The 27,868-nt window shown below is 38.1% G+C and overlaps 1 protein-coding gene across 2 annotated transcripts in view; it reads left to right on the forward strand.

Annotated features, from left to right (window-relative positions):
* mdga1 (MAM domain containing glycosylphosphatidylinositol anchor 1) overlaps nt 1-27,868 on the forward strand; it is a 179,855-nt gene that overhangs the window by 38,008 nt on the left and 113,979 nt on the right. For both annotated transcript variants that reach the window (XM_005447559.4, XM_025907201.1), the window contains exon 3: nt 15,403-15,542. In XM_005447559.4, coding sequence (XP_005447616.1) covers nt 15,403-15,542 — 140 coding nt within the window. The remainder of the gene's footprint in view (nt 1-15,402; nt 15,543-27,868) is intronic.

Consider the following 27,868-nt stretch of genomic DNA (forward strand, 5'->3'; position numbering starts at 1 on the left):
TAGCTAATGCATTTTCTCCGTTCAAAGATTTGATATGTTTTCTAGGTTCTACTGTGAATAACATATGGGTTTATGAGATTTGCAAAATCATTGCATTCTCTTTTTACATTTTACGCAGCATCACAACTTTTTGGGAAATGAGGTTGTAATTAGAAACTGTGACATTTTGTACATCCTAGGAGATAGCTGACCATAATTATTTCTAGGTTACAGGTTGGTATTTAAGGAAAAGAAAAACTAAATTTACAGACATGTGGAACAAACACTATAGCGAGAGAAACTTTAATGCATTAGAAAGCCTGCCAGCCAGTCAGAATGTGAGAGTAAAGCTCACATTGTGGAGTTTATGTGCTATCCTTTTGTTTGTGTTTGATTCCCTTCACGGCATATGGGAAATACAGCTTATGCGAAGTGGAAATGTTCCATAAGTGTTTGTTTAGATGTATTATCCCTGTGACAGATGGATGACCTGTCTAGGCCGTACACTGTCTCTCGTCTCCAATACATGGTGAAATAAGATTCAGCAACCAGAAAGCACAGGATGTATTAAACACTGGTTCTGGTATAGCATAATTCCTGCTTCAAATTAATCCATTGACCTCCCCTGTTTTTTTTTTTAAAGTGACCCATCTTTGGCGTTCAAGTCAAAAAGCAACATCCTGGCGATCCTCGACCAGCTGTCAGGTTTTAGTGCTTTGCTTGCTGTTCCATTTTCATCTAAGGGCTTATCCAGTGCAGGTCTAGAGCTGATGATTCATCATAGCTGATTGTACTAGGTGTTACACACATGCACATACATCCATACTTTGAGATGGATTCTACTTCTCGTCGAATCTACATTGCAAACATTTGCAATCCTTACAAAGTAGTGACAGACAAAGGAGTCTTAACCAAAGGCAAGCTTTTTGCATTCATAAATTACAGGCCACTAAATACCCCTCTGACAACCTGGATTTTACTGCTTTTTTATAAACTTCATTTGTCTTGTGAGATGCATTTATTTTGCCTGTGACTGATGCTGTTGTGTGTTGCTAATGTAGATTTTGATATAAAACTGATAAATATTGTGGACTTTGTGCAAACACTTTTTGGACTAAGAGTAAGAGAGGAAATTGCAGTTTGCACCCCCTCCCTTTCCAACCTTTTTCACACTAAAGAGCATGCAAAACAAGTGAGATGGCTGTTTTTTTGTTTTTTTTGAAGGATTATATTCGTTGTGTGTGTCATGTTATACTAGTTAGCAATCACTGCAACATGTTTGAAAAGCAGATATATCCTAAGTGTATTACCAAGCAGAGTTGTTTCTGGATGACACTGCATGTTAACAGTTGTTAACATGTCTCTTCTTCATTTCTTTTTTTTCGCCCTACAAACATTTTTAGTAACTGCAATTATCGTGACTTGTCTTTGCCATATACAGCAGATGTTGTGCTCCTGCACATCAGTCTCTCACAACAGTAGGGGGACTGGCAAAGTGTGAAAACAGAATAATATTACAGTCTTTTGTCTAAAACTTGAACTGTTCTTAAGGAATTAAGCAGAGACTGTTAGCTGTTCTGCATTATAGATTTTCAGTTTATGCTGAAAGCTCATGATAGATTATTTTGTTCTGTTACATTCCTCATTGAACAGATAATGTGCCTTTTTGTGTCATGAATTTCCAGTGCCCCCTTTTTTTTTTGCTAAACTGAGAACTGAGTGCAGCACACATGCAGAAAGTTTTCTGTATACTTAGTGACACCAAGGAATGGGGCTCACTGAATAATTCACAATGCAATACTGTCACAATGCAGCAGATGGGCAACAACTCGACTGACAGTTTATGATACATAACAATAGCCATGTAACAGATAAATAAATACCCATACAAAGGTAAAATAAGAAGTAATTATTTATCCACTTAAGTGCAGTGTCCGTTTGTGTTCGTGTGTGTGTGCATGTGTTTGAGAGAGAGAGAGAGAGAAATTACTATTATTTATAGTTTTTTAATTGTATTTTATATACATATATTTTTTTAAACAAATTTTTATTTTATTGATGTATCATTTCAACCAATTAGCTCTTTAGTTTGCTTGCCTTTGTTGTCCTCCATTTCCCCCATCCCCATTAGTTTCTACTTCTCCACCAGAAATTAGCATACTTTCATTCACTTGACCCTCATTTGTTTAAAAAAGTGCCCAAGGACTCAAAAAAATGACTCTAGTGAGTGAAATTGGTGGATGAAATTCAGCTAAACCATTTGCATTGTTTAATAAAAATATAAACATTTGGCACAAGAATACTAATAACAAATAGCTGGAAGGAGTGACAGAATAGTGCCGCAGTTGGTCGCAAGACTAGACACACTTCACCATTATAGGATGTATTGATTAAATATAGTATCTACGTGCATTTATGACCAAACAGATAAAAGTTTACTGCACATAGAAAAAATATTTAGGTCAAAATCATTGAAAGAAGAAATAGAATCCATATTTTATCCAACGTGTCAAAACATCCGCTTAACACATTAGTTTAACAATAACTGTTTCACTAGCTGGGCCCATGTCCTCATTTTAGGTTTGACAGCATTTTAGTAAAGGTGAATGCTTGGACATGAACTGAGCTGTGGTTTGGGGAAGGCCTTGAAGGGGACTGGCGACGGCTCTCGGGCCTGGCAGATCCCCGTGTACTAAATAGAAGTGAAGAAGTTAAAGAATTGAAAACAAGGAGGGAGGGAGGGTGGGACACGTAAACGAGAACGAACAGCTTGCAGAACTGGAGGAACCTATATAGATGACAACTGGAAGGAGCGTGTTTGGAGGCGTGGTCCCGCTCCTGAAATTCCCATACATAATCTCCAATAAGGAGCTGCACAGTATTGTCACATAATAAAACTGAACAGTATTCGTTACCTGGGATGTTATGTCTTCGGTCTGTACTTTTCATTACTGTTAATAGTTTTACATCTTCACTGCATATGACTCTGAGGCTCCTCCTCCTCCTGAGGCTGTGGCTCCTCTTAGAAAGAAAGCCACAAATCAGAAGTACTTGACTCCTTGTATAACTCTCAAATGCACACCTCTGCAAAACTAGAACATCTTACTATTTATCACTGATTGAAGAAAATAAGAAAAACCCTAGGTTTCTCTTCAGTACTGTAGCCAGGCTGACAAAAAGTCAGAGCACTGTTGAGCCAAGCATTCATTTAACCTTATCCAGTAATGACTTCATGAATTTCTTCACAAATAAAATTTGAACCATTAGCACTTATAGGGTACTGCAAAATTTTGTAGTGTTGTCTACCTAGCAGTGTTCTTGGTGACTATGGTCCCAGCTCCACCACCATTCTAATAATCATCCTCATCCAATGAGGCAGCTTCTTGCATGGGAAACCAGACCGAGGCTGGTTATTTTATGTGTCATTTCTGAACGATTGCACAGTTGTCACTTTCTCACCAAGCTTGTTGCTGATGTTGCAGGTCTGCTATCTTGTGTCTAATGTCCTGGGACAGCTGTTTGGTCTTACCCATGGTGGGTGAGGGGCTTGAATGGAAGAGATTCATTCCATGGAAAGTTGTGCTTTATACACATAACGAGTTGAGATCAGGCATATTTGTAATAGAGTGACTGATTGTTTGATTGTAATGCACACACAGATGATCTGTGGGAGCTGGAGTTCTGATTGTGGGGATTAAATGCTTATTTCACACAGTAGCATGCAAATTAATTTTTAACTTTTATGTAATGTGTTTTTATGGATTTTTGGTTGATATTCTGTCTTTCTTCATTAAAATGAAACTATAGAAATTATAGACTGTTCACGTCTTTGAAAGTGAGCAAACTTACATGTTCAGCAGAGGATCAAATAATTAAATATTTCCCCCGCTATAGAAGCAAAAAATATTTGTTTTGTTCTTTTCAAAATATTATTTTCATAGTAAAAGAAATTAATAAACTTCATAATTTACCTGAAACCGCAGTAAGTTACAGGATCTTATGTAATTGAACAACTGAAAAGAGCTGTTGCACACCCACGTTTACCTGACACCTTACTAAAGTAGGTGCAGCAGATTTATATAACAAAATAAATGTCAGTTACTTGCATCATTTTCCAGTATCTCTATAAATTCAGTAGATATGAGGGTATTGACCCCTTTCTCTTTCGCTGGAGGGTGATTTGGTGGTGGGGTTTTTTTTGGTGTTACACCCCTGCCCTCTTTGTGTCTTCACTCACAGTGACGACCTTCCACACAAAATAAGATGTTAGCGTGTTAATGCTGTGACCTTGTTGTGCATGCATGAAATGAACAAGCTTGTAAATGGACATACAAGAGACTGACCAGCTAGTCACCAGTCATGACCAGAATGCTGGAAATGAGCCAGTTCTAATCCCTGGCCAGTCATTCCATGGATCCCTATTCCATTTTTTTTAAGTTGATAAAAAAAAAAAACCATCCACAGCTCTCTTTTTCCTTCCTTCATGTCTCTTGTACATGAAAAAATTATGTCTCTCTTTACTGCCGCTGAATCCAGCCTTTATCATGAGTCAATGCTTCATTAAATCCTAATGGCAGCTCAAAAAGGCCTGCGTTAAATGAAGTGTGACAGATTAATGAAGTATTATTTATCAATGAGTAAAACAGCACCAGTGAGACTAATATCAATATCTAAAGTCTAGCTGTTTTGACAAGCAGGAAGTTAGACTCTAGATGTAAGATAATTGCTGCCCTTCTTGCTTTTTCTCCCTGTCTTTCACTCGCTGTGGTGTCATCATTTAGTCTGTATCTCTACCTGCTCTTAATGCTTTCTCCTTTTCACCTTTTCCTAGTCTCGCGCTATACATGATTTACACATCACGGTTGTTAGAACCTTTCAATCTCTGCCTTTCTTCATCTGTGTGTCTGTATTGAAGTCTGTCTCAGCATTTCTCTGCTCTTTGTCATTCTGTCTTCCCACTTCTGTAAATTTAAATTTTCCAATTTCAGTCACTTTATTGGCATGACCGTTAAAACCGATGGAAACCATAATATCTAGCTTGTTCTTGTGGTACTTCTGAGGATCCCCCACTCCTCCACCACACACACACACACACGTACACTCGTGGCTTTCTCTTTACCTCCAGCTTTGACTCTGACCTTTCATTCGAGCGCTTCTTCTTCTCTCCTCTTTATCGAAATCCTTTCTTAGTGCCTCCCTCCTTCTCACCACTTCACCTGGACTGATCACTATGCACTGTTGGATGCTCTGCCGCAGTTTCCTTGGAAATATACACACATGTGTAGACGGACACACACACCTACACACGCATGCACATCTTGTCTTTTGTTCACATCAAGTGTTTTTCTTGTGCTCTTAGTCTGTGTGTAAATGTGCATATGTGTGTGTGTTTATGTATGCCATCAAAGGGAGCTGAAGAGTTATGGGTGAATAGAATAAGGTCAGGTTGACTGTCAGGCAGGCAGATGACGTGAGGCACATGCCTTGTCTTCACTACTTCTGTCTTTGCTCCTGAATACAGTGCTTTTATCCTCTGCTCTCAATTTCCCTTTAATTTCATTATCTTTCGCTTTCTTTTTTTCTGTTATATCTCTTCCTTATCTTGACTGTCCTGCTCCAGAAAGCTACATTGACTAACCATATGTTACACCCAAGGTGCTTTTTGTGGCATATGCTGTAACAACACAGAAAGAACCAACACACACGCAATGAAGGCAAAACCTTTGTTGCAATTTCTAAACCTCACCAGCTGTTACTATCGTTTCTCTTGTTTTATCTTGCTCTTTTTAATGCTCTTGTTGTGGGCTATTTTCTTGTCTTAACAGATGTTGTGTTGCTTTGAAGCACCCATAGGTTGGTGGAAATGATGATGTAGGAATTGTGAAATGTAAATCTTAAAAAATCATTTGCACATAAAAGAGACATTACTTGATTTTTTTTTTCATTTTTAACATTTTTGACATTTTTTAAAAAAAACATTTTTGATAATATTTCAGTTGCTACTAAGTACTACTAGTAGTTGCTACTACTGTGGACTGGTACACAACATTATACACATCACTCTGCATTGAATCAGACAGATAGCTGCAACTCCCTGAGCCTGGTTCTGCTAGTGGTTTCTTCTTGTTAAAAGGGAGTTTTTCCTTCCCACTATCGCCATGTGCTTCCTCATAGAGGATCATCTGATTGTTGGGGTTTCCTCAGTAATATTGTAGGGTCTTTAACTTACAGTATAAAGCACCTTGATGCAAATTTTGTGTTGATTTAGTGCATTTGGTGCGTGTCAATGTGGATATCTGCTAAAAAGGCCCTAAAAGGGGGGCTTATAGTTTAAAGAGAGAAATCCATGTGTCTGTAAGACAGGTCTGCTGATTTGAGACATTGAGATAACATTACCCATTCAACATCACAAGGTGTTTCGCAGTTAATATTCCCAGTGACAGCATTTAAGAAGTCTCACGTCATTCTTTATTAATTTCAGAACATCCAAACTTGGAACATTATGCTTCTGATCATGGTGACTTTGCACTTAATGAATTTAAGGAATCTACACAAAGCAATGATGTGCTCCTGTATCCCTAGCAAGATGTTTAGTGTTGTTTTTAGTAGCACTAAGCTTGACTTAGAGCAAAGTGCGTGTGTGTCGTTGTGTACACGTGCATGGATTTGTGGATTACTACGTCTGAGCAACACTTGACACTCTAATCAAGGTATCAATATATGCTGTTGTGACTTAACTGCACACACTGATGTTTTGTTGAGTTTCAAATTAAAGCTGATTGAATATCTTGTTTACTTCACTTCAGTTTAATTTGCATTACCCACTCCAACATCCAGCGACGCAATTTTATTTGTCAATTTATGTGTTTAAAATAAATAAATAAATACTTCAGTTATATTCACGCTTGCATTTTTGTGCATTTTTAAGTGTAGAGTGTTGATTAAAAGTTATGCAAGTGTATTAAGGTGAAATGCAATTTATATTACTTACCTTAAGGTGCAAATACAATGATCAGGCGGCTTTATAAATCTATAATCAGTATCTAATTGATATATAATTATTAACACATGTTTTAAATTGTACTTATTAATATTACTGCTAGCTGGCATTAAATACACTGTCAATATTCTCTTTAGTATGTCAGTATCAACACAGCGAATATTAGATTCAGCCGTCTTTGTAAATGGAGCTTGCACAAAGAGAATGTCAGTCACACATTTCTCTTTTGTTTCTCTTCTCTGTCCTCCCAGCTTTTTCCATACTCTCCTCTGTCCATCTGTGCCAAAGATCTAAGCAGTGTGCATCTTTTTGTTGGAACTCTCCCTCTCCCTCTCTTGTTCTTTATCTTTTCATCCTGGGATAGCTCAAGTGCAGCAAATACACTCCTTTGAGGAGTACGAGTCATGTTTGACCACGTTCTACAAACCCCCAATCACTTCACATAACTCCAGTCCTCCACCAGTGTCAATTCTGACTCCCCTCACTTCTTACATGTCGTTCTATGAACTTTTTATTCTTCAAAATAACAAAGCATCGTATATGTGTGTGTGTATACACATGTGGCCTGCATTAAAGACACTATGCTGTGTTTAGAATTAATCGGATTTCTATTTTTGTTTTTGTTTGTTGTTTCTACTTATAGCAGCCAAAAAGTGGACGAATAATATTTTTGCACGTGAGGGTGAGGTGTGTATAAAAGAGAAGAAAAGGCAAAATTCATTGACTGATGTTAATGCTCAGTTATGTGTAGAAAAGCTGAATGGACAAGTTAAAGAGCTCACGGATTCTTATTTTCCCTTTCCTCTACATTTCCATGTTCTGTGCCTTTTAATAATAGATATTACACACGATGGCAAACGGAAGAGTCACTCTTCTTGGATATAAAACCGGCAGTGTTTCCAGGAAACGGCTGTCCCCTTTCCTACCCATCTATTTTCCATTACAGGTGTTTTTTTTTTCTCGTTTCTCCACCTTTTCTCCACTCCAATCTTCCCTCTGCTCTCCAGTGATCCACCTTTATTGGCTTGTGCTGTCATCTGACATTTGTTGATCGCACAATCCCTTTGTTCTCTTGCAGTAGTTGTGGTGGAAAACACAGAGTCATTCACTGACAAACACAGGTACACATGCATTAGGTAGCACAGCATACATCACACACCATGAGACCCTAAATCAGACATTATTTCAATGTTTTTGTTCAGTGTTCAGTGCATTTGTTTTGGCTATCATACTGGCCGTCAGATACATTATAGCTTTAACATGTTCACAGATTGCAAGCATTTGTAAGGTTGCATTCTCTTTTTGTTTACATTTTACACAAATTCCTAACATTTTTTGAGAAATTGGTTTGTAGATGTCTCCAAAACCAGCATCAAAATAAAATCATATGGCATTTAAATAAAAAAACCAAACAAAAAAACCCTAAAACAAATAAAAGAATTTGCTAGCTAGTGTTTATTCAAGAACAGTCTACACTTGAAAGCCTGCCACTGAATTCAGTATCTATGGAATCCACATTTGTATGTTTAAGGGAGGTTCATTGCATCTATTTACTGTTACAGAGTAAGATACAGTTAAAAGGAAAAAAATCTACTTGTTCTTGTGTGTGTGTGTGTGTTTGTGTGAGTGTGTAAGCAGGGAAACAGCCATTTATAGTTGATTGAAAGAATGAAAAGGTTAGTGAAGGTTAGTCCTTTCATTTATAACTGCCATTTAATGGTCAGGTCAAAAGTTAAATCAATGTCCCTGATGCGTTTTGATATCTAGAGCTCCAATCGAGCCAAAATGAAAAGGATGGGGTCATGACATCAACCATTTGATCTTCCTCCATCCTGTCTACACAGAAAAATCCTGATAAAATACTGAGGCAATGTGAGTCACACAGACTTTTGGCCATAAGGCTGTTTTTTCTGTGTGTGGAAGACTGTGTGTGTGTGATTAGTGCTTCTGTGGGTCAAATGAACACTTCCCTCAATTGCAGTTAATCAATAAATTCTGTGACTTTTCTCTCAGGCACCCACTCTCTTATCTCCTTCTGCTCGTCAACCTTTCCTTTCCTTTCCTTTCCTTTCCTTTCCTTTCCTTTCCTTTCCTTTCCTTTCCTTTCCTTTCCTTTCCTTTCCTTTCCTTATTTTCAAATCCTATGTTGTGATAGCAGAGGAAAGGCCAAAGCATTGAATGGTCTCTTGTGAATGAAGTGAATTGAGTCAGGGCTCATCTGTATGCATGAGAGGCTCCCATAAAGTAACTACGCATATCAATCATGCTCGGCGTGGCTTCGTGTTCGACAGGATTCATCACCTTCCTTGGGATTCCTCTGGCAAGATACAGTATAATGTACATGAAAACACACACAGACACTTACACATGCGTGTATGCACACTCACATTTCACCAGAGCGGGCACACTCAGTCACTCTTTCAACCACAATCACACACATGCTGCTCAGCACTCTGTCAAGCTGTCAGTGCAGTTTGACACCAGCTCTCCTGTCTCATCATTAGTTTTGGTGAGATATGTCCTGTCCCCTCAACAAAAACAAACATGGCAGGCAGTGACAAATCAATTAATCAGACAGGGCATTTGCCGATAGTTATATTTCACTTACAACTAATGTGCATTGAACGTCTCAGAAAAGTTTCCAATAATGCATGGACAACACCTTCAATCGGTTTCCGCCAGAACAGTTTTGATCGATGAATCATCAGACTCGGATAGTTTACTGTCAAAGCGCCAGCTCTCCATGACTGATGATCTCTTTCCGTACTAACTGAATTGATGCATCTCCTTGTGGGACATGGTTCCATTATTTGTGTGAATAACTTTTTCACTTTTTTTTAATGATTGCTGCTTTGTTTAGTCTAATAATTCCTGTACTTTTCTGCCGCCTTTAAGGATCACATGGTCCCTGATCTTTTTGTTTTGTTATTAGATAGGTATAGTAATTTGTTGGGTCAAATGACAGGGGTCATGTGTCAATGACATGTGATATCAACAGATATCACGTCTATCATTCATGTCTGATTGTCTAGATGAATTCGCAAATGTACGTAACAGAGAGACAGTCTTGCTTCTTTATGCTTTGTTGATCAGAAAACATGAACGACTGTGTGATGGTCCTTGTTTTTGTTATGTGAAATGTATATTCAGTGAATGGACATTTTATAGGGTATATCAAACTGTAATAGTTGTCATCCAGATGTAGGATTGTGGAAAATTATAGGCAGGTAAAATTATGTCTACCTTACATGATTGTTGGGTTAGTTAGTTGTAGTTGGGTTTTTATCCTTGTTAGTGTGTAACTAGAGGGGACGTGTATCTGTAGTCAAGCAGCCTGAGCCCTCTTGCTTTATTTTCATCATTTCTTGGTTTTGTTTTTGTCTGTATTGGCCTAGGAGTCTCCCTCAAACCAGCCTCTCTTCCCCTCAGTCCTTCTCTCCTCTGGCTTTCACCTGCTTTGGTCTGCAGTTTACGGTTATGATTATCAGATGCTTTTTTTCCTGTTTGTTCTGTATCTTCCTAAGTTTCCTTTCCGCTTGATATTATTTTTTTTTTAGTTTTAAATATATAGTTATAGTAATTTGTCTCTTAGTCCCTGCTTTCCATTTCCAGTCTTATTCATTCAGACTCTCTGCCTACCTGTTTTCTAAATCTATGCAATGTTATTTTTCCCCACACTTGAATCCTTCTCCATTTCCTTTTATGCTTTCCTTCCTTCTGTAAGTTTCTGTTTTTTCTGTCTTCCTCCTCTTGCCTGTTTTATTTTCTTCCTTCTTTTTTTTTTGTTCACCCTCTCTGCATCTCTCTCCTCCTCCTCCTCTTTCGCAGCCTCCCTTTCTTTAGTCGATCAGACAGTTGAAGCAGCCAAGCTGCCGGAGGCTAGAGCAGACAGAGGAGCCGCTCTGTCCGACCTCCCTCCCTCTCCAGAGAGGCAAACTAATGCAGACACGCCAATAAGCTGTAAGGAGACAATTATTCACCATTTATATCAGCCCGACATCTTTTCAAGATAGTGCAGCACACATCTGGAACCCGGCTCTGTTACCCCACATAGTAACTTTTAGGTTTTTATCCTTTTATGGGTTACATTTTAACTGATTGATCAGGAGAGATTCACGCCGGGATGTTAAAGCTTAAAGGTTACAGCATGCTTGTTACTGGAGAAACCACTTTACTGAACAGTAATCTAACAGCGAAAATGTTAGAAATAGCAGATAAATTAGACATGATCTCCCTTCCCATTGAAACTACTATTAGTGTGCCCTTCAGCAAGGCATTTAACCCTCAACTGCTCCACGTGATCTGGTTGCTCTCCTGCATAAAGCCTGCAATTATACTGAGCAGCTCCCTTGTGTAAATGTGGTTAGGTGTATGAACTAGAGACAGCTTGGGTGCTGAAAAGACCTGTGTTTGTTAAACCATTTAAATGAATTTCAACATAACCAAGAAAAACTGAGCACTGCATTTAAATCTGGCTTACATTTCAAACTTTTTAATATGTTTAAAAAGTGTTTTTTTGTTCTTTTAGCACAAAGTCAGGAGAAGTTAGAGAAGAAATGGTTCTGGTATGATTTTTTTTTCAATACAATAATGAAAAGACTGAAGCAGTAAATGATTGACTGCTTTTTTGATGAGCTCCTCAAGCGCAAAGTTTCATTTACAATCACAAACACACAAACACACATTCCTTTGGTGCACACAGCCAGCATGCACTTACCGTAATACGTACACGAAATGAGTAACTGCGCTCATACCACAAATGCTCTTGTTTCCTCTTTTCTTTTCTAAAATATAAATCTTCAGAAAATAAGAACAAAATGATGATAGCCAAACAACAAGATTCACAGGATTACTTTTTGTGCTCACAGGGCACAGAGGCCTGGTCACTGACAGTACCGATGTGGTTTAGAAAGCTACAGCCAAAAGCCAATATCATAGATTTTATTAACCACGTCTTTGCAACTGGGAGTCAGTTTGACCTACGGTCTTCTATTTCATCCCTTTTACTTCTTTTTTGGGGGGGATTAAAAAAAATATCCCATAAATGAAAATATCATTCAAAAGATACAAATATAAGCAGAAAGTTACACTCGCTGTGTTGTCACACCTTAAGCTATTAGCATGAGCGGCAACATAGAGAGACAGATTTTAAACCTTCTTTTATTTTGAACTTGATTTCTGGCTGCGGATCACGCCAGCTGTTGTTATGTCTGATCGAGTTGAAGTTTAAGGTGAACAGGCCGCCCACTTTCTTCCTGTCCGTTCAATGATAACAGTCGTACAGCACAGTGAAGATTTGTTCTCCCTTTGAATCGATGCTAATCACATCATTGTGCTGCCCCGTCCCCCATGTTTCTCTCTGGGGTTTCACACTCCTCTCTGGCCTTTTCCTCCTCACCCGCTGATTCTCTCGCTCTGTCTCCATTTCTTCCCTCCCCCCTCCTGTCTTACCTCATCATAAGGGAGGTGAAGCCATCTGAGTCTATTTGCACGCGAGCCAGCCTCCACATGGGTCAGTGCTGAGCAGATATTGTCACCGCAAAGAGTTCCCATCATGCATCTGTCATCCGTTATTGCTTCAGAGTATGCCACAAACTGCTTTCTACTCCATGTTTTATTGGGATGTGGGAATTTGTTGATCATTATAACTGGACAGAAAATCTTGTTTTCATTTTTTGTTATGAATACTGTACGCATAGATTATTTTTTTTTGGGGGGGGGGATCAATAATGAACCAGTCTTAGTAAGCTGTTGATATTTTCTACAACAAAAATATTCAAACCCTCTTCATAAAAAAGTTTGCTTCTGTTTATTGAGATTTGCAGACTTTCAGTTATACATAACTCTCTTAAAGTCTCACCATAATATTTCAGTTGGGTTGAACTTGGTCAGGACTTTAACTGGGCTATTGCAACACCTTCTTTTTCTTTCTCAGCTATTCCATTGTACAGTGGCTTGCAAAAGTATTCGGCCGCCTTGAACTTTTCCACATTTTGTCACATTACAGCCACAAACATGAATCAATTTTATTGGAATTCCACGTGAAAGACCAATACAAAGTGGTGTACACGTGAGAAGTGGAACAAAAATCATACATGATTCCAAACATTTTTTACAAATAAATAAAGTGGGGTGTGCGTAATTATTCAGCCCCCTTTGGTCTGAGTGCAGTCAGTTGCCCATAGACATTGCCTGATGAGTGCTAATGACTAAATAGAGTGCACCTGTGTGTAATCTAATGTCAGTACAAATACAGCTGCTCTGTGATGGCCTCAGAGGTTGTCTAAGAGAATATTGGGAGCAACAACACCATGAAGTCCAAAGAACACACCAGACAGATCAGGGATAAAGTTATTGAGAAATTTAAAGCAGGCTTAAGCCACAAAAAGATTTCCCAAGCCTTGAACATCCCACGGAGCACTGTTCAAGCCATCATTCAGAAATTGAAGGAGTATGGCACAACTGTAAACCTACCAAGACAAGGCCGTCCACCTAAACTCACAGGCTGAACAAGGAGAGCGCTGATCAGAAATGCAGCCAAGAGGCCCATGGTGACTCTGGACGAGCTGCAGAGATCTACAGCTCAGGTGGGGGAATCTGTCCATAGGACAACTATTAGTCATGCACTGCACAAAGTTGGCCTTTATGGAAGAGTGGCAAGAAGAAAGCCATTGTTAACAGAAAACCATAAGAAGTCCTGTTTGCAGTTTGCCACAAGCCATGTGGGGGACACAGCAAACATGTGGAAGAAGGTGCTCTGGTCAGATGAGACCAAAATGGAACTTTTTGGCCAAAATGCAAAACGCTATGTGTGGCGGAAAACTAACACTGCACATCACTCTGAACACACCATCCCTACTGTCAAATATGGTGGTGGCAGCATCATGCTCTGGGGGTGCTTTTCTTCAGCAGGGACAGGGAAGCTGGTCAGAGTTGATGGGACGATGGATGGAGCCAAATACAGGGCAATCTTGGAAGAAAACCTCTTGGAGTCTGCAAAAGACTTGAGACTGGGGCAGAGGTTCACCTTCCAGCAGGACAACAACCCTAAACATAAAGCCAGGGCAACAATGGAATGGTTTAAAACAAAACATATCCATGTGTTAGAATGGCCCAGTCAAAGTCCAGATCTAAATCCAATCGAGAATCTGTGGCAAGATCTGAAAACTGCTGTTCACAAACGCTGTCCATCTAATCTGACTGAGCTGGAGCTGTTTTGCAAAGAAGAATGGGCAAGAATTTCAGTCTGTAGATGTGCAAAGCTGGTAGAGACAGACCCTAAAAGACTGGCAGCTGTAATTGCAGCAAAAGGTGGTTCTACAAAGTATTGACTCAGGGGGCTGAATAATTACGCACAACCCACTTTGCAGTTATTTATTTGTAAAAAATGTTTGGAATCATGTATGATTTTCGTTCCACTTCTCACGTGTACACCACTTTGTATTGGTCTTTCACGTGGAATTCCAATAAAATTGATTCATGTTTGTGGATGTAATGTGACAAAATGTGGAAAAGTTCAAGGCGGCCGAATACTTTTGCAAGCCACTGTAGATTTACTGGTATCAGTGAGATCACTGACATAGTTTTGATCAAGCTTTAGCTGTTTGACAGCTGGCCTCACATCACAGCTTAGAATACTTTGGTATACAGAGGAGTTCATGGTTCAGTCAGTGATTCCAAGTCTAAATCATCAAATCCACCCGTACCGATATGCTGTTTTTTGGTTTTCACTAAATGTGGTGCTGTGCATTATGGCCAAATGTTTCCACTTTGGTCTTGTTTGTCTAAGGGAAATTTGTCCAGGAGTTTTATGGTTTGCTCAGATACAGCTTTGCAAACCTAAGTTGTGCTGTCATGTTCTTTTTAGAGAAAAGAGGCTTCATCTTGGCAACCCTTCTAAACAAGCCATACAAGTGCATTTGACTTTTTCCACATGATAGTATAATGCAGACTGACACAGGTTACAACTAACAACTTTATTAAACCTATCTTGTAATGTCTAACATATAAAACTTCCATTACCACACAACTTAATCTGTTAAAGACAAAAAGATTGTTCCAGAGTAAAGATTCAACCTTTTGAACTTCTAAAGGTGACCAACGTTTCAGTTTCCCAATAAATGTCCGCATTCCCTCAGACACTGATCCACATGACACTGCTGCATTTTTGTAAATTTTTGTCAGATCATGCAGATAAAGGAGTAATGTGATATATTTATTTATCTGAGTCATCAATACTAGCACTAGTGTTACACATACACCCACAAGACTATGACCTTTTATTCTGCTGCAGAAATGTTACTAAATATGTAATGTGGTTTTCTCTTCCTTTGTGTTTGTCTGTGTGTATATGTGTGTGCCTGCATGACTACATGCTTGGTTGTGGTGTATGTGTGTGTGTGTGTCCATGCCTTCTTTCACAGCTCCTGCCAACGCCCAGATTGTGCACTCGGGCGCAGCATGTAACGTCAAAGATGATAACATGAGTGAGAGGATCTACACCATCAAAGAAGGAGACACACTAGTGCTTCAGTGTATTGTTAAAGGACATCCACGACCCCAGGTAAGCTCCAAGACCACCCACCGGGCATTTATTAAAATGTGCATTTATACATGCAGTATATGTTCTTGGTGATCCACTGTGACCTTCACTGAGCGAGCAGGTACGTTCCACCTCTCTTGCTCAATGATACCTTGACAGCAATGTCTCTTGTCATTCTAAAACATAGTATTAGCAACCATATGGGCTACTCTCATTTAGTCTGGTAAATGTTTTGATTTAAACTTTTCCTGTGTTTGATATATTATCTATTAAAATGCATTTATGTAGTTTATTAAAACTGGCATTTAAAAAAAATCTAATACATAAAATTCCTGTATTTTATGTATGAAATGGATCAAACTAAAGCTGATAAGACCATACTATATTTATGAAAGTAGCACCCATGTGTCCTTTGGTTAGTCAGAGTCTATCACTGATTGCAGTAGTATAATCAAAGAGCATTGATCAGCCGACTGTCATCAAGAATTTCCACATTTTCAGATCTTTCCTGTCTTGCTGGATTCTCAGTGTTCAAACTCTAGTTTTTCTGTCTTTATTTGCTATTTTCCCAAGACAAATATAAGAAAGCCTAAGGTCATGTGAAGATGATGATGTTGTTATAATGCATGAACACCTCCTCAAAGCTGGTAAAATTCAGCTTTGTTTACATGTAGGGACTATTTTCACTGCAACACTTTCAGGCAAAACATGCTGGTGACTGAAAATACTTCAGGCAACATGGACACATTTTATGATTACCATCAGTTGCCCTGTACGCGGTAGCATAAATAGTATGAATCACCAGTTAGTCATTACTTATGTTTATCGTGTCATTCTTTTGTTTGTGTTTAGTCACATAATCTCTTAATTTACTTTGTTTACACTGGAATTAACTAAAGCCATACTTTCCTTTGTTCACTCTGTGAAACATTTAAGCCAACTCCAAACTTGTTACATACACACTTTAGCACCATTTTAGTATCATTTTTATCTCATTTGAATGAGCAACTGATGACCGTGTTTCCACCTGCGCATTTCACAATAAATATTACTCTTCCTACAGTATTGTTCAAAATGTAATTAAACCTATAGAGAAGGATTACCTAATGGCTCTTCACTGAAATTGTGCTGAAGCTCAAGGTCACGGTCACATTTGTCATTTTACAAGCAATAACATGTAAAGTGAGGTGGTTTTCTGAGCCATCTGAGCTACAATGCCACTGGTGTTCTGGTTTTACAGGGAGTTTAGTACATGAACTCCGTTTTACCTGCAAAAGGATGTATTTTAACCAAAACAGTTACCATTTCTTAAACCAATCCAGTGTAACCATCCAAAGTACTCAGAATACGTTACTCTCATTGAGTAATATAAAGGAATACGTTACAAAATACATTTTGGGCCATGTACTCTGTAATCTGAAACAAGTAGTTTTTGTGCCTTATCCTAAATAAGGAAACATTGAAAACAAAAAGGCAGAAAAAGAACATCAGATGTTAATAGTTCAGACAGGACTGGAATCCCAGCTTGCTGAGCAAAAGCCTAACGATTAGCTTATGCCTCTGCCCACCCACTTTTGAGTCCAAAGGAACCTAGAGCGTGGCCTTTTCTCATTATTTCTGTAAATACACGTATATATCTTTGGCTGTATGTGACAAAGAAGGAGAAAGAGATTCAGTACATATAATTTAGCCCTTTAAAATGGTTTTGATGAGTAGGGGCAGCTTTATATAAAGAATCTGCTTTCTGACTTAATATAATCAGTTAAGTTCTACAGAACGATTAAAATGGAAAAATCTGTACTCTGTACTTAAACTGTTTCAGTTTAATTAAAATACCTGCCTTTGGCGAGGCTAACTGTCCAGCTACAGTAATGGATCTTTTGTAAATGACAAACTATATTATTGTTATATTATAGTTATATTGTACTATAAAAATAAAGTTCTCAAAACTAGCACAAGAATGATCACATGCACTGTGACTATAAATAAGTAATGGGTATATATTAAGCTGCATTAGAAAGAAGTAAGGATGAAAGCATTGTGCATGCTAGGCTTTGCGTGCATTAGCAATTTGTATACTTAAAGGAGGATTGCTTTAATCTTTTATAAAGACATATTTTAAATACACGCTATGTACATATAAGCAGTCCTTAAAATATATGACCATACTAACACCAAAATATGCGCATTAACAAATAGTGAAAAATACTTTCCAAACAGCAAACACATAAAAGTTGAGCAGGAGGTGCAGTCCACCCTCGACCCATCTGGCTCCCTGGGTTGAACCCCAGTGAAACATTTTGCATCAGGATCTCTCTGTGAGCATACATCTGTGTGAGCGTACATAGCTAGATGAAATGAAATGAACTGAGGTGACTGTGGAGGGGTTGTGTGTGTTGTGTGTACTTGTGTGCAAGTGTGTGAGGTGAGAAAAGCAGTGTTCCTCACGGGTGCATGTCCACTGGCATCACATCAGCATGAATAAAACAGTGCCTGTGTCTAAGCCTTGTTTTCTTCTATTTGTGTGTATGTGTAACTCGACGATGGATGTGTATGAGAGTGTGTGTGTTTGAAAAAAAAAAAAACAACGAAAAAGGGCTTGATTGCATGACTCTGCAGATGCAAAACAATCATTTGTACAAAAGGCGCAGAATCTAATTACATACCAAACTGTTGACCTTACCTGCCCATACTAAGAGTGGCTGTCTTTCCTCTCCTATTTGTTTCCTCCAATTCTCTCCGTCTCTGTGACTCGCTTGCTCTTGGATACAAGCATAGACACACACACATACAGATGTACACTGTAAATTTACAGGCCGCGTTCCCAGGAACAAATGCAACTTTTAATAAAACTTTTATTTTCAGCAACACTGGAATAATCATTACACAAAACATACTCTGCATAACACATACTACACAAGTTCATTCCCCTAGAGCAGTTCAAAGATGTAGGAAATTGCGTCAGTGATTGCTTGTTCTCTTGGTCGGAGGTGGAACTGTATTTTGAATAATGATCACTTTGGTCACATTGTCAGAATGTAAAATATATATAGTGTATGCACAGACAAGACGTACAGTGCCTCCGGCAAAGAGACATCGGTTGAGTTAGTGCATGTGCTGCCGTCAGTGAGGAAACGTGTATGTAGACACAAACTAACAAACAGATAGAGGCAGTTAGAGATGGAAAAGACAAATAAAGAACTAGCAAAGAGTTGCAGCTCAGAAAACATTTGGTTTTCTCTGTCCTTGCACCAGAAATTGAATGAGAAGTAATATATCTTTATTATATCATTCACATTCAAAGTTGAAGAGGAAATATATATGTAAATTGCTTGACAATTTTATAGATATTTCAAATAAAGTAAAGATATGATTATTTAGTCGATCAAATTTGAAGAAAATAAGTTAATTACTATGGCCACATTTGCTCATTTAGACATCATTGTGAGTATTATTATAAACACCCACTTCTGATTTAAAACCATCTAAGCCAAAGGTCCAAGCACTTCTAAACTTTTAGGTGTTTTTGTTAGTGTTAGATTCCATGATGTCAAATGGCACCTGGACCCGTTGGATTTGCTACTGAGCTGCTCCAAGTGTAGAACAGCCAGTCACCTTGGATTAAAGAGCAACATCCTTATATTTTTCTAAAACCACTCTTTACAACATGAAATTTCCCCTTGTGGGACTAATAAAGGTATATCAATTCAACATATTTTAGAAATGTTACAGAAGAAGCTGAAAGCCAGCAACTGTCAGACTTGTAGGGTCATAGCCATGTTGTGTGAAATGAAGAGTTAAGGATGTGGAACAGGCTGATGGACCAGACCTGTTTAGCTAGAGCTATTTGAAATTATTAACTCTACCAAAGGTTATGGGTTTTACCCAGCTTTACCCAGCTTTGTAATGCAATTTGCTAATGTAATAAAAATAACAATTCAAATAAACAATAAGCTGCAATGTAGATTGAAACCACATGCAAAATGCACTACAAAGAGAGGCGAAGACAGAGCTAAGATACAAACACAGAAAGAGAACATAATGGGTCAGTGTGGGGTCAATAACAAGGAGTTATGGTGGCATTGGAGAAGTCAGATCCTTTCTTAGTTACATTGTGCTATAGCTGTGTTGGTTTCTGCCTTAATTATTCATTGTGCAAGTGCAGGATACAACCCTCAGAGATCTGGCTGAAAACGACATAATATTATTACAGTTTCTGAACATTTGTGGGCAGCACCTTCCTGATTTGATTCCTAGCTTCCACCACATCCCAGAAGTACCATTTAAGTACAGTAAACTTAGAGACCAGACTGTAATGATATGAGCTGCGAAATACTGAGCGTTGCCATTATAAGATGTTTACAGTGGACAGAGTCAGCAACAATACTTTTATGGACTGCAACATTCAAATTATGCTCTATTTGTACTAAGGGGCTCAAATATGCCCCAAACCACTACCCCACCATCAGGACTTATGCACACTAGTATTTATGCCAAATTCGGATCCTTTCATTTCACTGTCTTTCTGTCTTTAGGTGACATGAGTGGCACCTGATGTGTTCATCTGATGCTGTGGTCCATTAGGGGCCCTCTAAGCTCGTTCTTTTAACCGGTTATTTGTTTTACTGTTGCTTTTCCATCAGCTTGACCGAATGTGGTGATTTTTCTCTGAACTCTGCCATCAATAAAGCGTTTTCACCATGAGCCACTGCTCATTTTTTCCTGTTTTGAACCATTCTCTGGAAACTTTAGAGATGGTTGTGTGTAAAAATCCCAGTAGATCGGCACTTTGGAAAAATCCTCAGTCAGCCATACCATCTACAACCGTACCACATTTTGTTTTTTATGCAGATTTGATCATTTTTCAGTTGTGCATACATGCTGCAAATTTTTTCATACATCACATCAAAAATAATGTTCTTTTGGATTCTGATCTGGTGATTGGAGAGGGAATTTGAAGGCCATGTTATTGAGTGATTGCATAAATAAAGGTTGTAGCATAAACCTGTTACTGAGAAACAGGTGTGCTAGTGTTTTTATGCTACCTTCATTAAGGGAACATGAGACACATCACATACAAAAACCAGAAAAAGATTTTTACTGTTACAGTGGACGTAAACAGAGTGCTGACCTCTGTCCGAGTGTGCTCTGCTTGAACAGCACACTGTAGCATTCTGCATTGTGTCCCATTGGGGTTACAGAGTTTCCACTGATCTCTATTGGCTGTATTGATAACTTGATCCTTGTCACCCCAGCTTCTCCTCCATCCATCCTTACTTCTCATGCAGCCTCTTCCTTACACATATTGAATCTCCACTTCTGGCAACACACAAAGTTGTGGTTTCAGGTATTTTTTTTCTGGTACATTACATTTTATACATTAGTCATAGTGAGTAGACTAAAAATGAAAGCTCACAAAGCCGTTTTTGTCTGTTTGCTCTAACATGTTGCACTTTGGTAAACGTTCACAATAGAAATCCAACCTATAAAGTTCAGGGATTCTTTGGATGAAACGTCTCTAATATTCATCTAACTTATGATGTTTTTAGCCACAAAAAGATAATATTACTACTTTAAAATCATGTTCTTGCGACCTGTAATAGAAAAATACAAGTTAATGCAAGTTGTTGTACAATTGTCTATACACATAGTTTGCTTATAAACATAAGTCTTCTTTGTAATTTGTTTAACTATTATCTGACACATATATGAACTGTCTTTATCAGTATATATGAATTTGGAGTGTGAAACAGACACTTTGTATGATCCTTAGGAGAGAAGAAGCAGGTTCGGAATCATAGTTCTTTGTTCTGTGAAAGTAAAACTACTTTCACTCCAGACAGACAGCAGATATTCTATGTATGTGATAAGCCAAGCTTTATAGGCAGGGGGTTTCTTTTTCCTTTGTTGCCACATACCCACAACAAAAGAAAAGAAACCCTTCTGGACCCCTTTGGACCCTTCATAAAGGTTGAATAAAGAATATAGGAAGACACTTGGAGTCTTACAGTCTGTAATTTAACTCAGATTTCTACCACAGTCCCTCCACCAATTTCATGCAATGTTCTGGGGATTTTGCTTTTTCTTTTCTCAACCTCTACCTTTACATGTATACACATAAAAAAGTGGGGAATAGTGCTCTCTCTTCATTACTATACTTTTCATATTTGCACTTTGAAGGGCAGAGAGATCCCAGAACAGAGCGATAGAGCCTGATATATATTTTTGCAGAAATAACAGTCTTCTTATTGTATTAGCTCTGCCTGAAATTCTTTTTATATGAAAGCTATATGATACACTATGCAGGACATGTGAAAACATGTGGCGAAAGATTATTAAAAGAAGACTGATCCGTATTTTCAAAACTAAGAAATGTCTAAATAAAGTATGGTCAAAACCTTTTAAAACAGTTTATGTGGTGTTATCTTTCTTAGCAATCTTATAAACCTACCAATGTGTTTATGAAAAAGAAAATGAATATATGTATAGGTAATGCTTTATGTTGTATATGCACGACTTGATAACAAAGTAAAAGTGCCACTTTGCAAGTAGCTCATAGTGTAATACATAGAAATATTACAGAAATAATCTTATTTCTTTTCTGTTGGATCATTTCTGTTTGTTTTCCATAGGAGTAGAACTGTTTTCATCTTATTTTGGAACTGGTCGCTTTATTCTGTTGAATGTTCACCTCATGAAGAAGAAAAAGAGATATGACAGCTACTGCAGTGAACTGCGTCCTCCCCCCCCTCCCCATCCTAACTGGGAAGTTTGTATTGGCCTCTAGGTGTTGGCAGACAGGCAAGATGTTCCAAGTGTTCTGGCAGCTTTGTTATTATTTATGGCTGTACTCTATTCTAACACGAATGTCCTCATAATGCTCTCTGTTTTCACCCTTCAGAGAAACAATAGACTTACAAATTTATGCTGACAACATTTTAATGCATTTATTGATAAACACACCCACTCCATAGCGGACCACACTGACTCTTTAAAAACATTAGGGCTTTATATTTTATTAATCACGAGTTGTTTGATACCAGTTCAGAGTGTTCTGCCTGTCTCTGGTTTCTGGCTTTGTGAGGGAGCTACTTGTCCCACATTTTGATGAGTCGATTTAAGATCACAGGAATATGATGTATGAGTTCTGATTGGCAGTGGCTTTTCCTACATTTTCAGTCTACATGTATTACCAGTAAAGACTTTTATACTGTGTATTATTTTTTAATGCAAGGACCATTTTATTCGCAAAAACTTTCATCTGTGCCTTCTCGCAGATGATTCACTTTCTCCGCTTTTTCTCTCTCACTTCAGCTTGCTCAGAAGAAGGAGGATCCAATTTAGCCATGTGAGGCCAGCCCAATAAATAGCTTCTTTACTGAAAATGAGACTGATTGAGGATTTATCCAATCCTTTATCAAGACTGATTGTTTACTTTTGCCTGAGCTAGATTGGATTGAAATGGGAGCTCTCACCCTGATCCATACAGAGGAGAGAAAAATCTAATCATTTCTTTCTCTGTCTATGTCTTTCTTTGTCTATGTCTGTTTTCCTCTTTTTGTTGCTGCCTTCTCCTTCATATTGTCTCAGTCTCTGCTCTCTCCTTTTTATCACTCACTACAAGTCATTTCTTCCCTTTACTCTTCTTTCGTCCTTGTCTTATCCTTCTCTCTTCCACGCTTATTTTTTCTCCATCCTGTCCCTGCCTATAACTCCTTAAATTCCCCATTCCACACTGCCTCTTTTTCTGTTCATTTTAAGCTCTCGCTCCCATTTCTATTGTCTCTATACTTCAGACCAACTGCAACAAAGCATATATCAAGTCAAAAACAGTTTAGCTCACGGACCATCTTGCTTTGGGAAAAGTCAAACTGTATGCATATTGTGTTCGCGGGAAACAAAACAGCTGGCCCATACTCACCTCTTTGTTTTGTTTCATGGCAAAAATGACCTTAGACAATTTTAAAAGAATGAGTTTTTCAAGACAAGGTGACACATTTTCTTTCTGCTACACTGTCCTTCTGCCACCCTCATTGGTTATACCCACAAATATTGTTAGACTCTTTAAAGAAAGAAGGAAAAAGAAATCAAAGTATCTACACAAGAAAAAAAAAACAGTGTTAGAGGTCACCTACAAGGTGCTCGTAGCATCACTCAAGTTAACTCCTGAGACAGCGGGGCTTTTAGTTAACAAAGCACTGTAGTCTCACTCACAAAGCTTTTCTTGTTACACACACACAGAGCTCGCACACACACTCTCACAGCTTCTTCAAAAACACAATAGGAGAGTAAATGGTTTTTCTGAAAGTGATTCCTACCTCCTTATTATTTATTCATGGGTCTTCTGGTCATTGCAACCTTGAGACTTGCATGGGTGTGTGCGTGCGTGATGAATTCTATACGAGGAAAAGGTAGAGAGAGAATTATAGATGAGAAAAGTGGAGAGGCAGAGAAAAAAGAAGTGGGAAAGAGGAAGGAATGGAGGGAGGAAGATGAGGGCTGCGGTCTGGAATATGGTTTTGGATTTCTGTCCTTGAGGGGTGAGTGGAATGCGATCGATAGTGAGGCTGAAAGCAAAGCTGATCAGGTGGCAGCACGAGGCTGCACAGGCACTCAGCAAGAACACGACCTAGACACAAACAAGGTCACTGCTTGACCCCTAAGTGGATGGAGAGGAAGAATGAAGAGGAAGATGGAGAGAAGAAGAAGTGCGAAAAAGACAGATTAGGGGAAGAAGAAGAAGAAGAAATGGACTTGGAACTAAAAACAATCAACTCTCTCCTTTTTTTATTGCAGTAAAAAATACAAGGGTATGATGAAGGGACATGAAAATTTTAAGGACTTGATGAAGGAGATAAAACACGATCGTGATTAACTTGAAGCATCAAAAAATTGCATAAAAAATTGGTAACGTGTAAAAAATCTCTGCATGACAAAGCCAGCAAAAAAGACAAGCAATCTTTGACTTACTTTCATGATCTCTTTGAAGCCATAAGAAAAAAATATGTTTCAGCATACACACCACCCAGGTAGTTTCACTTTTAGACATGTGGTTGAATACACAAAAACATGTCTGTCATCAAGATTATGAATGTGAATACCAACTGAAAACCGAGAACAAACGAAAGACATCAAGAGCAGAGATAAGAAAACAAACTCTAACAAGATAGATGAATTGCAATGATAAGTGCTGCACGGTGCAGAGGACATGCTGACCACTAATAAAGGAGAAAGAGAATCAAGACATGAGGATGAGGTGGGAAATTGTGCTTATTATGTTTACGCTTGTAGACGGGACTACTTGAGCGTATTCCAAACTCAACAACAGATGACAATAAATCACAAGACGAGGCAGAACATCTGCTTCAGATCTTGTATTTCACATGCTCCATAAAAAGGCATTGGTTGCGATCCATTTTGTATTTTGGAAGGTCATTCTGTTGTTATGCTGTCTACAGGCTTAAGTATTTAGAAGCTTTCACAGCCACAAAATTAAATGTATGCCTCATTTATTTTAAACAAGTACAATTAGATTTTTTTTTTAACATTTTTCATGGTAGTTCCACTCAAGTTGTCTGTGAACATGCTTTCAATTGTGTTCACAAACTTTTTTAAGCATTTAAAATTTACGTTTGGCTGGGCCAATAAAGCATAGTCTAATTTTGTCCTAACGAGACTGTAGCACGGTGAACTATTATCATATAACTATTATTATTTAAAGTTTATTGATTTATTAAAACTAATGCTTTCAGAGTTATTTGAATCCAGTTTAGCAATCTTCAAGGCTCTCATACCTTTTATTTCCATCTTTTTGGCGGGTTCGTCTTGCTTGCTTTGGGATGTTGGAATGAGAAAACTCCCTTTTTTAAAATTAATTTGCAAAACATGCTTCCATGTTTATGTCGTATTATTACTAAATAAAGAACAGTGTGAAACTGTCCAGTTTCATCAGCTTATATTCGATTGACTTATTGTTTGTTAAAGAATCAATTTTGAAGCACTACTGTTAGTTTATAGACGAGCAGATGCTTTGAGGCCAAGTTCACTTTTAGATCTGTTGTTATGAGCTATTCAGACTTCTTTGATTTGAAACTAAACAACAAACAAGCGAATTCAACAACCCAAGGCCTTCTCCAACTTTCTGTTTTTAAATCAATGCCTAGAATTTCTCTTTTTCACTGTGTTTAATTGATACTATATCTGAACAAAGGATTCATATGTGGGCTATTGTACCTACATTGAAATTTTCTTCTTTTGCCTTGCTTCTTATACATTTATGGTATTTGTGTGTTACATTGCCTTTTGGCTTCATGAAGATGTGTTTGAATAGATTAGGATATATCTACTTGGCTAATCAAGTCTTTCACATAGGGATGCCTCTTTAAAATGTAGCTTTTGTGTCATGTCTACATATCACTTCACTCTTGTTCAGCCAGACAGCTTTTCTGTGAGTGCAAGGATCACTGTCCTTGACTGCTTGAGACATTGAGAGAGAACACAAACACCGCATCAAATTAGATCTCAAAACAAAATACTTGTGCTGGTGATGTTCCTGGGTGAAGACCTCTGTATTGGAGTCTTCCATACCTTTTCTGTATGTTTGAGTGTCTCTGGAGTGTCTGCTGCCGTGGTAACACACACTGTGCTTTGTAGATGAAACCCTCTCTGAGACTAAAAATAATAAAGTTAAGGTCTAAACGTCTGTTCTTACAAACTAAAATGAAACCACAGGAAAAAAGCAAAGTCTGTATTGACTAGAGACTAGACACTGAGAGACAGGTATGTGTGCTTGTTTAATGATGTATGTTTTATTTAAAAGTTATAAAGTAATATTACATTTTAAGATTGTTTTATTCTAGTCTTTTTCAGGCACTTTTAGAACAGAAGCAGTTTGCTGTGGCATTTGGAACATCATTATGAATGCTGTGGCTTTCATGCATCCAGTGATTTCCTGATTAAGATGTTTGCATGCGTGGGATAAGGGTCTTGTTTCGCAGCAAAGGTGTTGCATTTGTTTCCCACTTAAACGATTTGAGCTCTTTGTGGGGACAAATTTAAGATAGCTTTGTTGAAAGCTAGAGCCGCAGAGCTTTTTCAGTCTGAGCACAGGTCAAAACCGTGGATGTTCGGACTTTATTGGTTGATCCGTGCTTTAATTGATATCATAGGGCAAAGTAATCCATAAGATTCTTTTTCTTCCCTTGTGTGTAAGCCTTCTTCAGTTTCTCATTTCTCAGCAGCCTGACATCATCTGATCAGGACATACTCAAAAAAAAAAGATGGCTATGCTCAAATTTCCCCATCCTATGCCGTGCTTGTAATAATTAGCCATTACTCATTACGGCTAACACATCCAACATGAGCAGAGTGTGTTAGGTAGCAGCTGACACTGCAGCTGACGGCTGTTGACACTTTGGAGAGAGCTCTGTATATCTGCTGATGCGGTCTGCCCCTGTTTGTTTTCTTCTGACTTAAACCATCTGATGGTCAAGCAAATGTTAAGCAAACTATTGAGACACTTCCAGAAATGTAAATGGTGCATTTCTTTTTACTTGCCCTCAAGAAGGCACATTAACTGAATATTCATAAATCACACGTTTTGAAACTAAGAAAGTGCTGATGTTAAGTGTTTTAACATCTGTATGCTATGCAGGCAAATGTAAATGACTTTGTTAACACATGCATTTATTTTTATTATTTTCAAGATTATGCCTTTTTTTGTAAATGCTGATGATTCTTCTGATTCCTGTAATGTTATCACAGCCTTAGTTTCATATTACAGAGGCAAAAAGAGTGATAAAGGCATCCATATTGTATGACAAGGTTAGAGAGAAGGATGATGTGTTCAATATCAATGAGTCAGTTTTATTGAACTTTTTTTCTGTGATCTGTGCACAGAGGGATGGCTGATGTTCCACACAAACAGAGTCATTTTTTGTGTTTTTTTAATGGAGTGATACACGGAGAAAACCGGGAATCACTCTAAACAAATATGTTTATTCTATTTAGGGGTAAAAGGAAAGAAAAAGGCCTTAAGCTCATCATCACACAGTAAAAGAGTTAATGGAATAATAAGCAGTAGACCAGATTGTGATGCACATAGGCAAACTCCGTTCTTTAACTTATATTTATTATTTGCCATTGGTGCTAACTCTTTTAGAAACCCACGTATTCCAATTTTCTTGCAAATACTCTCCATCCACCTCTGCTCTGCTGTGACAGATAATTAAAAGAGATATTTCTATGCAGTAGATGTTTTGACTTATGCTGCATGTCATCCACACCTTGTCACTTTTAGTTATTCAATAAAGCCATTGTTCGTAAACCAGAGCTGGGATAATTACTTC

This window comes from Oreochromis niloticus, linkage group LG1 (assembly GCF_001858045.2).
Source record: "Oreochromis niloticus isolate F11D_XX linkage group LG1, O_niloticus_UMD_NMBU, whole genome shotgun sequence".
In the NCBI taxonomy this organism is placed as follows: Eukaryota; Metazoa; Chordata; class Actinopteri; order Cichliformes; family Cichlidae; genus Oreochromis; species Oreochromis niloticus.